The 16,142-nt window shown below is 48.1% G+C and overlaps 1 protein-coding gene across 1 annotated transcript in view; it reads left to right on the forward strand.

The window, feature by feature from the left end:
• The window catches only part of SMC3 (structural maintenance of chromosomes 3), a 153,045-nt gene extending 137,413 nt beyond the window's left edge, over positions 1-15,632 (forward strand). Inside the window, exons 28-29 of the mRNA XM_033942414.1 lie at positions 12,151-12,257; positions 15,165-15,632. Coding sequence (XP_033798305.1) covers positions 12,151-12,257; positions 15,165-15,236 — 179 coding nt within the window. The 3' untranslated portion in view covers positions 15,237-15,632. The remainder of the gene's footprint in view (positions 1-12,150; positions 12,258-15,164) is intronic.
• Positions 15,633-16,142: the final 510 nt, after the last annotated feature.

Here is a 16,142-nt window from a genome sequence, read left to right on the forward strand (position 1 = left end):
GCTGGTCTGGAGGGTTGTATCCCTTTAAGAAAGCTGTATTTTACTGTATTTTTTCAACTAACCGGCACTTTTTTTTTTTTACAGCTAGGTCGCGTATGGAGCAATGAGCACTTCTAAAGGGAAAAAGTGCTCATTGTGCTCCAGACGCGAGGCACTCGCGGCCGGCCTGTGCAAGCGGTGTTCAGGCCGGTGCGGTGGAGGAGCTCCGTCGGCAGCGGCTGCAGGCGCCCAGAGCTCCCCGCCGATGGTGCCTCGCGAGTCGGCAGGGAACGGTGGAGAAGCCCGGTCTTCTCCGTCCGCCCACGGAGGGATTCCCCGAGCCGCCGACGGTCGGGTTTTAGAGGATTCCCTCTCAGCTGATATTTTGACAGCTGATGCCGGCTTGCCTGTTTTAGCGGCTGAGACTATTCAGGTCTCTCAGCCGCTGCAGGCTATGGAGGGAGCTGTTTTGGCGGGAAAGACGCCATCTTCTCTGTCTGGCCCCTCCATTTTGTCTTCCACCTCAGGTGACCTTCCCCCTGTTTTGGCTAAGCAGGGGCAGGTTTCTGCTGGGTCCCCTGCTGTGGCAGGGAGTCCCTTGGGACCCTCGGGGGGTTTTTCCCCTGATTTTTTCTTTTCATTATGCAAAGCCTATTTTCAGGCGGCTGGGGGTCCCGGTTGCGCCCAGGGGGTCTCGGGGGGTGGGGTTTCCTCCGCGCTCCCTGCGGCTTTGCCTCTCTCGTCTGACGTGACGTCCCCTCCGCCGCCTCTCTTGTCCAAGCGTCCGCGGGTGTCGTGGGACGAGGATTTGTGGTCGGAGGAACGTGTCGGTCTGGAGGAGGACCTGGACCCTTCTGAGGAATTCCAGGACCCTCTGGAGGGGACGGAAGCTGGCGGCGGGTTGTCGGGTTTCCCGTTCTCCAGTGACGAGGCGTCCGTGGTGCGCCTTTTTCAGAGAGATGAGCTGCCTGACCTTATTCAACAGGTTTCTTCGGCTTTGCGTTTTGAGGACGCGCCGCCGGAGACTCCGCGTGTGGGGGACCCTCTGTTACGTGGGATCCGTTCCGTTTCCCGCTCTTTTCCTATGCATCAGGATATTCGGGATATTATTCTTGAGCAGTGGAAAACGCCGGAGACGCCGTTTCGGCTGGCGCGCAGCATGGCTCGCCTGTATCCCATTCCTGAAGGGGATCGGGCTACGTTAGCTTCGCCAGTCGTGGATGCGGTGGTCTCGGCTATTTCCAAGCGGCATACCGTGCCTGTTGAGGGCGGTTCTGCCTTGCGGGACTCTGAGGAGCGCAAATTGGAGACCATCCTTAAGCAAAATTTTCAAGTCTCTGCCTTTGGGGTCCAGGCGGCTATTTGTGGGGGACTGGTCGCTCGCGCCGTGTTTCGGTGGGCGGAGCGGGTCTTGGATCGAGAGTCTGACGACTGGTCTCTGGTGGATCAGGAGGTAGCGAAGATTGAGATGGCTGCCTCATTCCTCTCGGATGCTCTGTATGACTTGGTGCGGATCTCGGCTAAGTCCATGGCTTTTGGCGTGGCCGCACGGCGTGTGTTGTGGCTGCGCGCTTGGGCGGCGGATGCTGCGTCCAAAGCTAAGCTTACTAAATTTCCCTTTCGGGGGTCGTTTTTATTTGGAGAGGACTTGGATAAGTTGATTCAGACTCTGTCGGACTCGAAAGTTCCCCGTTTGCCGGAGGACCGTGCCCGCCCGGCGTCTCGGGGTGGTGCGGCCCGGGGGCGTTTGCGGGAATTTCGCAAGTATCGCCCTGGGCGTGGGGCTGCTTCTTTCCAGTCTCCGGGGTTTTCCCGGGGTCGGTTCTTCCAGCGCATGCAGCCCTTTCGGGGGGCCCGTCGGGGGGCAGGGAATCCCTCCGCCGGTTCCCCCGCTTCCCGTCCTGCACAATGACGCCTTGCCGGCGCCCCCCTTGGTTCCGGTGGGGGCCCGGCTGCGCGACTTTTTTCCCAAATGGGCCGAGATCACGTCCGATCAGTGGGTCCTGGAGGTGGTGCGGGACGGTTATGCCCTGGAGTTCGCCCGCTCTCTGCCGGATTTTTTCCTCGCTTCTCCATGTCAGACTCCTGGGAAGACGCTGGCGTTTCGCCAGACCCTTCAGCGCTTGCTAGATCTCAGGGCAGTTGTTCCGGTGCCCTTTCCAGAGTGGGGCACGGGCAGGTACTCCATTTACTTTGTGGTGCCCAAGAAGGAGGGGACTTTTCGGCCCATCCTCGATTTGAAAGGGGTCAACAGGGCTCTCAAGGTTCCCTCTTTCCGTATGGAAACGCTGCGGTCGGTCATTCTGGCGGTTCAGCCAGGGGAGTTTCTCACTTCTCTCGATCTGACGGAGGCCTACTTGCATGTTCCTATTCGGGCCTCTCATCAGCGTTTCCTGCGCTTTGCGATCTTGGGTCGGCACTATCAGTTCTGTGCGCTTCCCTTTGGGCTGGCCACGGCTCCCCGGACGTTCACCAAGGTGATGGTGGTCGTCGCGGCAGCCTTGCGGTCGGAGGGCATCCTGGTACACCCCTACCTGGACGACTGGTTAATTCGGGCCAAGTCGTTGCAGGAAAGCTCCCGGGTGACGGCTCGGGTGGTGGAGTTTCTCCGGTCGCTGGGCTGGGTGGTCAACCTTTCCAAGAGTCGGTTGGTTCCGGCTCAGCGTCTGGAGTACCTCGGGGTGCTGTTCGACACCTCCTTGGGGAAGGTCTTCCTCCCAGAGGCCCGGGTGAGCAAATTGCAGTCTCAGATTCGCCTGCTTTTGGCGTCCCGGTGTCCTCGGGCGCGAGATTTCCTCCAGGTCCTGGGGTCGATGGCGGCGTCCCTGGACGTGGTGAGGTGGGCGCGGGCCCACATGCGTCCTCTCCAGTATGCTCTGCTCCGGAGGTGGTCTCCCCAGAGGCACGGGATGGATGTTCCGGTTCCCCTGCGAGGCTTGGCGCGCTGCAGTCTGCGTTGGTGGCTCCGGACCCCTCACCTAGTTCAGGGGGTGGGTCTGGATCTTCCGCAGTGGACGGTGCTCCTTACGGATGCGAGTCTCCTGGGTTGGGGGGCCCAGTGCCTGGGTCACTCAGCTCAGGGAACCTGGTCCACGGAGGAGGCCTCCTGGTCGATCAACGTGTTGGAGACCAGGGCGGTCCGGCTGGCGCTGTTGGCTTTCCACTCCCTTTTGTTGGGCAAGTCGGTCAGAGTCCTGTCGGACAATGCCACGGCGGTGGCTTATGTCAATCGTCAGGGGGGCACCAAGAGCACTCTGGTGGCGCAGGAGGCGGCTCGGCTCATGGTTTGGGCGGAGTCGCATCTTTTGGACCTCTCGGCCTCTCACATTGCCGGGGTAGAAAACGTTCAGGCGGACTTCCTCAGTCGTCACTTCTTGGATCCGGGAGAGTGGTGTCTCGGCGCCGAGGCGTTTCAGTTGCTAGTGCGTGCTTGGGGGCAGCCCCTGATGGATCTGATGGCTACAAGTGGCAACGCCAAAGTACCCCGCTTCTACAGTCGTCGCAGGGACGGTCTGGCCGAGGGTCTGGATGCTCTGGTCCAACCGTGGCCAACGGAGGGGCTGTTGTATGTGTTCCCTCCTTGGCCATTAGTGGGCAGAGTACTGCTTCGCATTGTTCGCCATCCGGGGCTGGTGGTCTTGGTGGCTCCGGATTGGCCTCGTCGTCCGTGGTATGCGGATCTGGTGAGGCATCTGGTGGCGGATCCTCTTCCTCTGCCTCTCGGATGCGATCTTCTGACGCAGGGTCCCATTCCCATGTTCGACCCGTCTCCCTTTTGTCTTACGGCTTGGCTCTTGAAAGGGGCCGCCTGAGTAAGAAGGGATATTCCGACAAGGTGATCTCTACACTTTTGGGGTCCCGGAGCTTTCTACCTCTCGGGCTTATGTACGGGTTTGGCGTCTTTTTGAGGAATGGTGCCGAGCGCGGGGAGTGGTCTCCTTTCGCGCTTCTCTGCCTAACATTCTAGAGTTTTTGCAGGATGGCCTGGATAGGGGCCTGGCCTGGTCTTCTCTTCGGGTTCATCTGGCGGCCCTGTCGGCTTTTCGGGGGCTGGTGACAGGTCAGCGTTTGTCAGCCATTCCTGATGTGATTCGCTTTCTTAGGGCGGCCAAGTTGATCAGGCCTCCCATAAGGCCCTCGATTCCCTCTTGGGATCTCAATCTGGTTCTCTCTGTTCTAGTGCGCCCTCCTTTCGAGCCGTTGGATGGCTGTTCATTGAAGGACCTTACGCTGAAGTCGGTCTTTTTGGTGGCCATTACTTCCGCTAGACGGGTGTCGGAGCTACAGGCTTTCTCTTGTAGGGCTCCCTTCCTGGAGTTTTCGAAGGAGCGGGTTGTTTTGCGGCCTGTTCCTTTCTTTCTGCCGAAGGTAGTTTCTCCTTTTCATGTCAATCAATCGGTGGTCCTCCCGGTCTTGGGTAGTCGGGAGGGTTCTTCTGAGCAACGACAGCTGCGCAAGTTGGATGTCGGTCGGGTCCTCCATGCTTATGTGCAGCGGACCCGGGATTTTCGGAGCTCCGATCATCTCTTTGTGCTTCTGGCGGGTCCTCGTCGGGGGGCTGGCGCTTCTAAGGCTACTATTGCGCGCTGGATCAAGGAGATGATTGCTTCCGCTTATCTTCTGAGTCAGAAGCCGGTTCCGGAGTTTCTCAAGGCTCATTCCACTAGGGGTCAGGCGGCTTCTTGGGCTGAGTCGTCGCTCGTGCCTCCGGTGGATATTTGTAAGGCTGCGGTTTGGTCTTCCTTGCATTCCTTTGTTCGGCATTATCGGGTAGATGTTCAGGCGCGTCGGGACGCGGTGTTCGGTGAGCGTGTTCTGGTATCGGCCCTTCGGGGGTCCCGCCCGTGAGAGGGACTGCTTTGGTACGTCCCAATCGTAAAGTTAACCTCTACTGGTCTGGAGAGTGCTAAAGAAGGAGAAATTAGGTTCTTACCTGCTAATTTACTTTCTTTTAGCTTCTCCAGACCAGTAGAGGTCCCCACCCTGTCTGTTGTTGTTGTTGTTGGGGCTGTTGCGCGGGCAGTTTTTGGTTTTTGCTGCGGGTTCTAGTATTTTTCTAGGGCCGGGGAGAATTGAAGAACAGCGGCTGTGGCTCGGCTGGCTTAGCTGGCGAGCTGTGGGGACCTTCTTCCTTCGGGAATTTCTCCTCTGCATTTTCCAACAGCATTTTTGGGTATGTTATTTGTTACTCCTTTCGGAGTATTGTTTTTTCTCTCTGTTGTTTTCCAGTTCTTGGTTCTGCTTGGCTATTCGGCAGACTGAGGGAAATAGAGAGGAGGGGCTAGGATATACTGTCCCAAAGTTTTGTTTTCAGTCTCCACCTGCTGGTCATGATTAGATATATACCCAATCGTAAAGTTAACCTCTACTGGTCTGGAGAAGCTAAAAGAAAGTAAATTAGCAGGTAAGAACCTAATTTCTCCTTCCTTGCTATTGAAGAGAGGGAGAGATATGCTACACCAGGGAGGAGATTCAGGGTGCGAGTGAAGAGAGGTGGGATTTAGAGGGAGACAGAGGAGGCCAAAGGCTGCAGTTGGAGTGAGAGGGAACAGAAGAGGCTGGAACCTGAGAAAGGAAAAGGCAGGAAGGAATTTCTGTTGTTAGGATGGGGGAATTCTACACAAAACACTATAAATAAACTGCAGAATTTTGAAATATTATGCGTAGAATTTTCAAAAATTTTGCACAGAATTTTCAAGTTTTTTTTCACAGAATTCCACCAGGAGTAAACATGCTCTGAGCAAAATGACAGAATTAATCTGCAAAAGTGATATATATGTATGAAATAACTTGCAGTATATTAAAGCAAACACTACATAGAAACATAGAAATAGACGGCAGATAAGGGCCCACGGCCCATCTAGTCTGCCCACCTTAATGTCCCTTCCCTTACCTTTGCCCTGTGAATAGATCCCATGTGCCGATCCCATTTGGCCTTAAAATCAGGCACGCTGCTGGCCTCAATCACCTGTAGTGGAAGACTATTCCAGCGATCAACCACTCTTTCAGTGAAAAAGAATTTCCTGGTGTCACCTCGTAGTTTCCCGCCCCTGATTTTCAACGGATGCCCTCTTGTTGTCGTGGGACCCTTGAAAAAGAAGATATCTTCCTCCGCCTCGATGCGGCCCGTAAGATACTTGAACGTCTCGATCATGTCCCCCCTCTCTCTGCGCTCCTCGAGCGAGTATAGCTGTAATTTGTCAAGCCGTTTTTCGTATGGTAGATCCTTGAGTCCCGAGACCATCCGGGTGGCCATTCTTTGCACCGACTCCAGTCTCAGCACATCCTTGCGATAATGCGGCCTCCAGAATTGCACACAGTATTCCAGGTGGGGCCTCACCATGGATCTATACAATGGCATAATGACTTCCGCCTTACGACTGACGAAACCCCTTCGTATGCAGCCCATGATTTGTCTTGCCTTGGACGAAGCCTGCTCCACTTGATTGGCAGACTTCATGTCCTCACTGACGATTACCCCCAAGTCTCGTTCTGCTACCGTTTTTGCTAGGATCTCGCCATTAAGGGTATAAGACTTGCATGGATTCTGGCTGCCCAGGTGCATAACTTTGCATTTTTTGGCATTGAAGTTGAGTTGCCATGTCCTAGACCAGGGGTGCCCACACTTTTTGGGCTTGCGAGCTACTTTTTAAATGACCAAGTCACAATGATCTACCAACAATAAAATTTTAAAAAAACACAACGCACACTGTACGCATAGAAAATGTTAATCATCATTCCTATTCCAGGGTTTTCAAAGAGGTCAAAGCAGATGACTCTATGCACTATCACTTCAGTAACAACCATACAAAAATAGACAAATATACTCCCTCCCTTTTTACTAAACCACGTTAGCAGTTTTTAGTGCAGGGAGCTGCGCTGAATGCCCAGCGCTGCTCTCGACACTCCTAGGCTCCCTGCGCTAAAAACCTCTATTGCGGTTTAGTAAAAGGGGACCTTAGTGTAAAATATAGACAGCAGATATAAATTCAGACACATTTTGATCACAAAATTTAAAATAAAATCATTTTCCCTACCTTGTCTGGTGATTTCATGAGTCTCTGGTTGCACTTTCTTCTTCTGACTGTGCATACAATCTTTCTTCCCTTCTTTTAGCCTGTATGCTTCTTCTCCTCCAGACCTCATTTCTTCCCCCAACTTTTCCTTCCTCTTCCCTGCCCTTTCTTTCTCTCTGCCTCCCTTTCATTTTTTTCTGTTTCTCTTCTTTCCTTCTGTCTCCCTGCCTGCCCTTTTTCTTTCTTTCTCCCTGCCCTCCCCCAAGCCACTGCCACTGCCATTGCCATCGGGGACCAGGACCCAAACGCCACCAATAACAGGCCCCAAGCTCTCCCTGCTTCGGCCAACCAGCATTCCTCTCCCTGACGTCAATTCTGCCATCGGGAAGAGGAAGGCTGATCAGCCCAAGATCGCGATCGACCTATTAGGGGAAATGCTGCCGGGTCCTGCCTTCGCGGAAACAGAAAGTAGGCAGGACCCGGCAGGAAGAAGAACAAATGCTTGTCTCCCGCATTAGCCCGTAGCGAACGCTTGCTTCAGGGCTCTCAACATGTGCGCGCCGGCTTCCCTTCTCCCCTCCCCCCCCCCGACATAACTTCCGGTTTCGGAGGGAAGAGAAGAGAAGCCGGCACGCACATGTTGAGAGCCCTGAAGCAAGCGTTCGCTACGGGCTAATGCGGGAGACAAGCATTTGTTCTTCTTCCTGCCGGGTCCTGCCTACTTTCTGTTTCCGCGAAGGCAGGACCCGGTTTTTTGTTCAGCAGCGGCAGATGACAGCTGGGCGGATCGCCCAGCTAAAAGGCCCTAGGGAGAAAGAAAACTGGAGAGGAAGGCTGATCGGCCCGTAGATCAGGACGGCAACACGAGTCTATCACAGAGCCCGGGATAGGCTCCGCGATCGACTCGCGTTGCCTTCCTGAGCTACTGGTCGATCGCGATCGACGCGTTGGGCACCCCTGTCCTAGACCATCGCTCCAGTAGGAGTAGGTCGTGCATCATGTTGTCGGGCACTGAATCTTCATCTGTTGTGCATTTGCCCACTATATTACTCAGTTTGGCGTCATCGGCGAATAATGTTATTTTACCTCGAAGCCCTTCTGCCAAGTCTCTTATAAAGATGTTGAATAGGATTGGGCCCAAGACTGAGCCCTGTGGTACTCCACTAATCACCTCCGTCATTTCGGAGGGGGTGCCGTTCACCACCACCCTTTGGAGCCTACCTCCAAGCCAGCTCCCAACCCATTTCGTCAATGTGTTACCTAATCCTATAGAACTCATCTTGCTCAGTAACCTGCGGTGTGGTACGCTATCGAATGCTTTGCTAAAGTCCAGGTACACGATGTCCAGGGACTCCCCAATATCCAGCTTCCCCGTTACCCAGTCAAAGAAGCTGATCAGGTTGGATTGGCAGGATCTCCCCTTAGTAAATCCATGTTGTTGGGTATCCCGTAGATTCTCCTCATCCAGGATCTTATCTAATTGGTGTTTGATTAGAGTTTCCATTAGTTTGCTCACTATCGATGTTAGACTCACTGGTCTGTAGTTTGCTGTCTCCATCTTTGAGCCTTTCTTGTGGAGTGGAATGACGTTAGCCGTCCTCCAGTCCAACGGGATGCTGCCTGTACTAAGGGAGAGGTTGAAGAGCGCGGACAGTGGCTCCGCCAAGACATCACTCAGCTCCCTAAGCACCCTGGGGTGCAGGTTGTCCGGCCCCATTGCTTTGTTAACCTTGAGCTTTGACAGCTCACCGTAGACACTGCTGGGCGTAAACTCAAAGTTACTAAACGGGTCAACTGAGCCAACCCTTGTCTGTAGCTGAGGGCCGAGCCCTGGCGCTTCTCGGGTGAAGACTGAGCAGAAGTATTCATTTAATAGTTGGGCTTTTTCCGAATCCTTTTCCACATAGTCTCCGTCTGGTTTCCTAAGACGTACAATCCCGCCTGAGTTTTTTCTTCTATCACTGATATACCTGAAGAAGGATTTATCTCCCTTCTGGATGTTCTTTGCTAGAGACTCCTCCATGAGGAATTTAGCCTCCCTGACTGCTGTTTTGACGGCTTTTGATTTGGCCAGGTAGTCTGCTCTAGAGTCCTGCTTCCCTGATTGTTTGTAAGAGATGAATGCTTTTTTCTTCTCCTTGATCAGGTCTGAGATCTCCGCAGTAAACCACTGTGGCTTCTTGTTCCTTCGCCGTTTACTTACTGATTTTACATAGCGGTTTGTTGCTTCTTGTATGGTTGCTTTCAAAGTCGACCACATGTCTTCCACGTTATCGGTTTCTTCTTGACTTTGTAGCGCCTGGTGAACGAAGTCTCCCATTTCTTTGAAATTTGTGTCCTTGAATTTGAGGACTTTGGTTAGTGTAGTAGATTTAGTGAAACCTTTCCTGAGATTGAACTATACCATGTTGTGGTCACTGGAGGCCAATGTGTCGCCCACCGAGACCTCTGTGACACTTTTTCCATTGGTTAGTATCAGGTCCAGTATTGCCTGATCCCTTGTCGGTTCCAACACCAGTTGCCTGAGGCTTGCTCCTTTCATAGAGTTTAATAGCCTCCTGCTGCTGCCGGAAGCAGAGGTAAGTGTAACCCAATCCACATCAGGCATGTTGAAGTCACCTAGCAATACTGTGTCCCCACGCAAGGTGATATTTTCTATATCTTCGATTATTTCCATATCCAGGTCATCCTGTTGTCTTGGGGGTCTGTAAATTATGCCAATAATCAAATAAGGTTCGTAAAATGGCCTAATGGTTATAACAGTTCAATCCAAAATACTGTTGGAATAAGATGGATTTAATCATCTTCCAAAAACTGAATAAGAAAGATCACTGTGGAAATTGTCAAGCAATAGATTCCAAAGGCATAAGGGAAAGTCCTGTTTCTCGTTGATGAAAGTTTAATTGCTTTAAGACCAGGTTCAAGTACACCAGTTGACCTAGATTCCAAGCTTTGAACATCAAACAAAGCAGTTTAAATTCCATATGTTTAACAGATAACCAATTCAGACTGTACAGAAATTATGAATGTGCCATTAAGCAAATTCTCAAATCTTACGATTCCAACACTATATGAAATAAAACAGCAGATACAGAATATGAATATCAAAGTACTCTTGAAAATATTTCCCCATTTATCCTAAAACGTCACTTCAACATCTTTGGACAATAAAGTTGCAGTATGATTAAAAATAGCTTAGAGACTGGAATACTCCCAGACAGCTGGAAGTCCACAATTATATACCCTAAAATTAAAGATTACAAAATCGCCACAACCAAATGCTTCAATTACCACCCAATATCTAACCTCCCATTTTTTACAAAACTCACCGAAAAAATATTATTTAATCAATTTAATGACATCATTGAAAAAACAGATGTCCTCCACCCGAACCAAACAGGGTTCAGAAAACATTTCTCCACCGAACGTACATTAATAGGCCTTACTACATCCATTCTTAACTTCCTCAACCAAAGGAAAACCACCCCACTAATCTCGCTAGACCTCGCCTTTGACACCGTAGACCCCAACTTCTACTTAACAGACTAACATCCATAGGATTAACCGACACTGCTCTGAAATGGTTTACATCCTTCTCTGATCGGTCCTCCAAATTACATACTAATCAAACCTCATCTGAACTTTTCAAACTGGAACATGGCATTACCACAAGGATCTATTCTGTCTCCCCTTCTCTTTAATATTTTCACCTCTCTGCTACTCACAATTGTGCAATCGATCAGTTTCACAGTATATAGTTACGCTGACGATATTCAACTAATACACCCAATCAGAACATGAATAATAAGCTAGAACAAATTATCCAATGGCTCACCACAAACATGTTATTCTTAAACCCTCCAAATCTAATGGAATGATCTTCTCGGGAAATAATAATAACAAAAACCTTGTCTCCCCCCCATCATTCTTAAATCCACTCCGCTTCACATTATCGATGACGAATTAACTTTCCATCAACAGATAAGTTCAGTGGTAAGAAAATGCTTTTACAAATTAAGAATGATAAGATCAGAATCCAGTTTACTAGAACCATCATCTCTTAATATTCTATTATTCTCCCTATTATCTCGCAAATTGATTACTGTAACTTCCTATATCAAGGAATAACTCAAAAAGAAATAAGGTTACAAATTATCCAAAACACAGCAGTTAAATTAATCCATAACACAAAAAAAAAAAAAGATCACATTATCCCTCCAGCCAGCCATCTAAAGAAAGGTAAGAGGAGAGGGTGGGGGTCCTCGGAGGCATGGGGATGTAACGTGGCGGCGGGAGAATGTGGACATCTCTCCCACTGCCGAGGAGGGTTGGGGGTTGTGTCTCTTCCACTACTGCCTGGGGGGTGGAGGGGGTTAAAACTTACGGCTTGATTTTTTTTTTTTTGGTTGGGTTGTTTTTTTTTGCCTTCTGCGCATGTGATCATCGCTATCACCAGCGATGGGCACATGCAAATTTAGTGAATGTTTGCTACTGTCCACAGACCTCATTTGCATGAGCGATTTTTTTTTTGAGAATGACTCATGTTTTTGAAATAACTACAAGAATGCTTGCGACAGCACCTTGTTGGTATTTAACGCCAATTTTTGAGAATCTGGCCCTCAGTCCTTTATTTTGTCAAAAATAATGACCTGTTAATGCTAAAAGCATTTGTGTAAATATCAACAGAGTTAATGGTATATGATGCTGGAAAAACAACATCCATTTATACTTAACTTCTAGTGCAGTAGTTCTCTAACTTGTCCTAGAGGGCTCCCATCCAATCATCAGGGAGATAACCTAACTAGCTGACCCCAGAACAGGTTGGGGAATTAGTGCTCGAGGGCATTGGTTCTCATCCCAGTTTTTGAGGCACTTTCAGGCTGTCCACAATGAATATGCATGAAATAGATTTGCATACCAAGGAGACAGTGCCTGTAAATCTATCCCCTACATTTGCATTGTGGATATCCTGGAAGTCTGGGTTGTTAAGCACTGCTCTTGAGTATCCCTGTATAGTATTCCACTAAAATATTTAGGTTTTTCCATTTTGTCCCTGTTCTGCTTACTTGTAGCTCTACATAATGAGGAGATACTGTAAATTATGTGTTTGGGAAAAACTTTCTATTAAATCATTCTTTTTTTTTTTTTTTTTCAGATATGATTATGGAACTAGCATCACATGCCCAGTTTATTACAACTACTTTTAGGCCTGAACTGCTTGAATCAGCTGATAAGTTTTATGGTGTAAAGTTCAGAAACAAGGTAACTGTTAGCTCCCAATATAAATAATCAGTTTTTAAAAGTAGTAAAAACGGTGCTCCATGGACAAGCAGGATGAATCAGCCACACATGTGATGGCACTATTCTGTAGAACACTGAGACTAGAACAGCACTGTCACAGCTCAGAACCTACTAGAAAATTATTCCGCTATCTAGGACCCCATTGTGCTTGTATTCCACTCTGTCAGTTGACTGTGAGTTTTTCTTCCTCCTGCAGTGCTTTGAAGTTTTGCTTAGGCTTTGAAGTTCAGCTTAGGTTTTCTTTTGGATTTTTCTTAGTCCTTGCACCTTCTTCATCTAACCATTGATGCTTGTGCTCTAATCCTCTGCACTGGGACTCTGCTCCTTGGCACCATGAGGATGACACATTGTCTCATAACCAGGCTGTTTCTGCCATTTTTGGTACTTAGTCTTGCCTTTCAGTTTCTTAGCAGCTCGGGGAATTTTTGCAAGATGCTTAGTGGTGATCATAGTGTGATTTCAAGTCTTCATGGGATGTTGGCTATCAGCTGTTTTGGTGATTAGATACAGTGATGTAGTCACCATAAGAGAGCTACATGGGAACGAGGTTGGCGGGAATCCCAAAAGGTTCCCCTCCAGGTCAGTCCACAGGGATACTCTCTAGGACCGCAGGAATCCTGCAGGGATGGAAGCAGGTCCTGAGATGCTCCTGTGGGAGTGTATCTGCCTCTTAGGGACCGCCTCCTCCTCCTCCCTTCGATAATTCAGCATAGCTGCATTTGCTCTCTGCCCTTAACAGGCCTCTCTTTTCAAAAGGCTGTGGGCAGCAGTTCCTACGTGCTGCCTGAGGCTGACCCTTGAAGCTTTGGGAAGGCTTCTGAGTCAGCTGTCGGTAGCATATAGAAGCCACTACCTAAGACCTTTGTAGAGTGAGGCCTGTTAAGGGAGAGAGAGGAAGAATTGTTGGCCATAAGAGGGATTAAAAATGCTGCCCGGGTGGGAGGGTGAAAGAGAGGAGAGCTGTTGGGACATAGGGTCGAGGGGGAGGAAAGAGAAAGAGAAAATCATTGGACGTGGATATGGAGGAAGGGGAGGGTGGAAGATTGTGCACAAGGGGAAATGAAGAAAGAGAGAATTGTTCAGCATGGGTAGGGCCAGATCAACATTACATTGGGCTCAAGGCAAACATTTGGGCCCCTCTAACCCTACCAGGATTTCTTCTTCCCCCTCTCCCTGATTTACTTCTTTTCTTATCCCCCTCAACATTTCATTTCTCCAGAAACAGCAGGGAAAATGCAGAACCTATCTGTGGGAATGGTGACAGTAATACTTTGTGGGTGAACAGGAGGACCCTGCAAGTACATGCCTCAAATGGAAAGGCTTAATGGTTAGAACTGGAGAACAACCAAGTTACCCATTTCCAGGTACGAGATTCTGAGCCTAACCCTGGAACTCTGCAACCCTTTCCTGATACATTATGGGACATGAAGTGCTGATTTCATGTGATAAGACTACAAATAACACACTGAATGGGATGTAAGTTTAACAACTGGATTTTAAAAAATGTCTCCCTCCTGGAGCTGGGTAACTTGGTAGCTCTGCAGCAGTGAGCCAAGAGTCAAAAAAATTGTGCAAGTAATTTTCACCCTCCTTTGCCTCTGGTTCAAACTAGAAGTGCCAAGGAACAGTGAAGTTAAGGTATATAGAAACATGATGGCAGATAAAAGCCAAATGGCCCATCCAGTCTGCCCATCTGCAGTAACCATTATCTCTTCCTCTCTAAGAGATCCCATGTGACTATCCCAGGCCTTCTTGAATTCAGACACAGTCTCTGTCTCCACCACCTCTACCAGGAGACTGTTCCACGCATCTACCACCTTTTCTGTAAAAAAGTATTTCCTTAGATTACTCCAGAGCCTATCACCTCTTAACTTCATCCTTTGCCTTCTCATTCCAGAGTTTCCTTTCAAATGAAAGAGGCTCAACTCATGCGCATTCCCTCTCACTCAGACACCCAATTCTCCCTTTCTATTCTCTTCCCCATCTCAGCATTTCATTGCCTCCATTTTTCCATCCTATGGCTCATGCTCCCCTTCCTCCCTCCATTCTGTGTCCCTAGTTCATGCCCCCTCACTCCTTCCTTCCATCCTTTGACCAAAATTTGTGCTTCCTCCCAAGTCCCACGTCCTGCTTCCTGCTCAGCCACAGGACATGCATAGGAGCCACTGCCCGCAGCTTTGTGCAGAGAAATGACTGTGGGCTGGAAGGAGGAGGGAGACAGCCAGAAGAATGTAAACACCTACCGGAGGGAGGCACGTTCTTGGGGCACATAAAGAAGGGAAAGAGAGGGTTGCGTTGGAACCCAGGAGGGAGGGAGAGGAGCACATTGGGACACAAAAGATAGAACAGGACCCCTGTTCGTAAGTATGAATCCAACGTAAGTAAGATGTTGCCTGTACGTTTGGCTGTGTGTAAAATTGTGCATTGACATTGAGATATGATTGAAGTCTACAAAAGCCTAAGTGGTGTAGAATGGGTTCAAGTGGATCGATTTTTTTACTGCATCATTATTTGCAAAGAGTAGGGGACACTCGATGAAGTTACAGGGAAATACTTTTAAAACCAATAGGAGGAAATATTTTTTCACTCAGAGAATAGTTAAGCTCTGGAACATGTTGTAAGAGCGGAGAATGTTGCTGGTTTTAAGAAAGGCTTGGACAATTTCCTGGAGGAAAAGTCCATTGTCCACTTTTGAGACAGACATAGTAGCATGGAATGTTGCTACTATTTGGGCTTTTGCCAGGTACTTGTGACTTGGATTGGCCTCCATGAAGACAGACACAGTAAGGCTATTCTTATGTTCTTATGACACATCTTTGTTTTGGGAAAGTTGTTTTATAATTTGATAATGTTTCTCTCTCTGTGCAGGTCAGTCACATTGATGTAATCACAGCGGAGCAGGCCAAAGACTTTGTTGAGGATGATACCACTCATGGTTAAATGGGACTCTATTACCTTCATAATGGGAAACTGTAAATTATGATTCTAGCCATGTATACACCTTGGATCTGTACATTTGTACCTTGGACGTTTGGTCATTGTTCAGAATACATATTTTAACTAGCAGGATCAGAAGCTTAATTATTGTTCTTCAAAAGAGCTTGAGTGTCTTTTAGATCTCTGTATATGTTTTTATAAGATGTGTGTTAATTTACCTTTTATATTGGTAGTTTAAGCTTTTATCACTTGCGTCTTTTTGTAAAGTGTCCAGTTGCTGTTTTAAAAACTTTTTGACACATGGTAAATTGTTTCCTCCTAATTGTAATTTTATCATTTATACTGCTGTATGTTTTTTAAATCGCTTTAATTAAAGGATTGATTTTTATTCTCTAATGATTTGTTGTTTAAGTCAAACGTATGTTTTTTGGTATCTTTCTCTATATGCACTGTGTCTGGAAAAAAAACAGGATATCCAACATTTTTCCAAATAACCGAAAAATGTCCTGCAGCAGAAATTTCTGCTTGAAATTCAAGACATTTCTGAGTATTTTATTTTTCAGCAGGACAGAGCTCCAATGCATCAAGCTTGCAAAATAGTTGAACTCATAATTAATTAATTAATTAAACCTGAAAAGTCACTAAATCAATAGCTCAATGGTGGTGAAGACGTCATGAATGTGTAAAGGTTGAAGGAGGATGCTTTGAACCCAAATAGTGAATTTTACTAAGGAAAAAAATTATACTAATGTATTTTTAAAGATCATACTAAATGTTTAAACAATTGCAAAGAATTTTGAAATACTGTAAGGGGTCCCATTTTTTCCAGACAGCATGTAGTAAATAATTGGTATTTTAAAAAGAAATCATTAAAGACCATAATATGCAATAATAATAATAATTAATTTT

Source organism: Geotrypetes seraphini, chromosome 4, assembly GCF_902459505.1.
Source record: "Geotrypetes seraphini chromosome 4, aGeoSer1.1, whole genome shotgun sequence".
Taxonomy (NCBI): domain Eukaryota; kingdom Metazoa; phylum Chordata; class Amphibia; order Gymnophiona; family Dermophiidae; genus Geotrypetes; species Geotrypetes seraphini.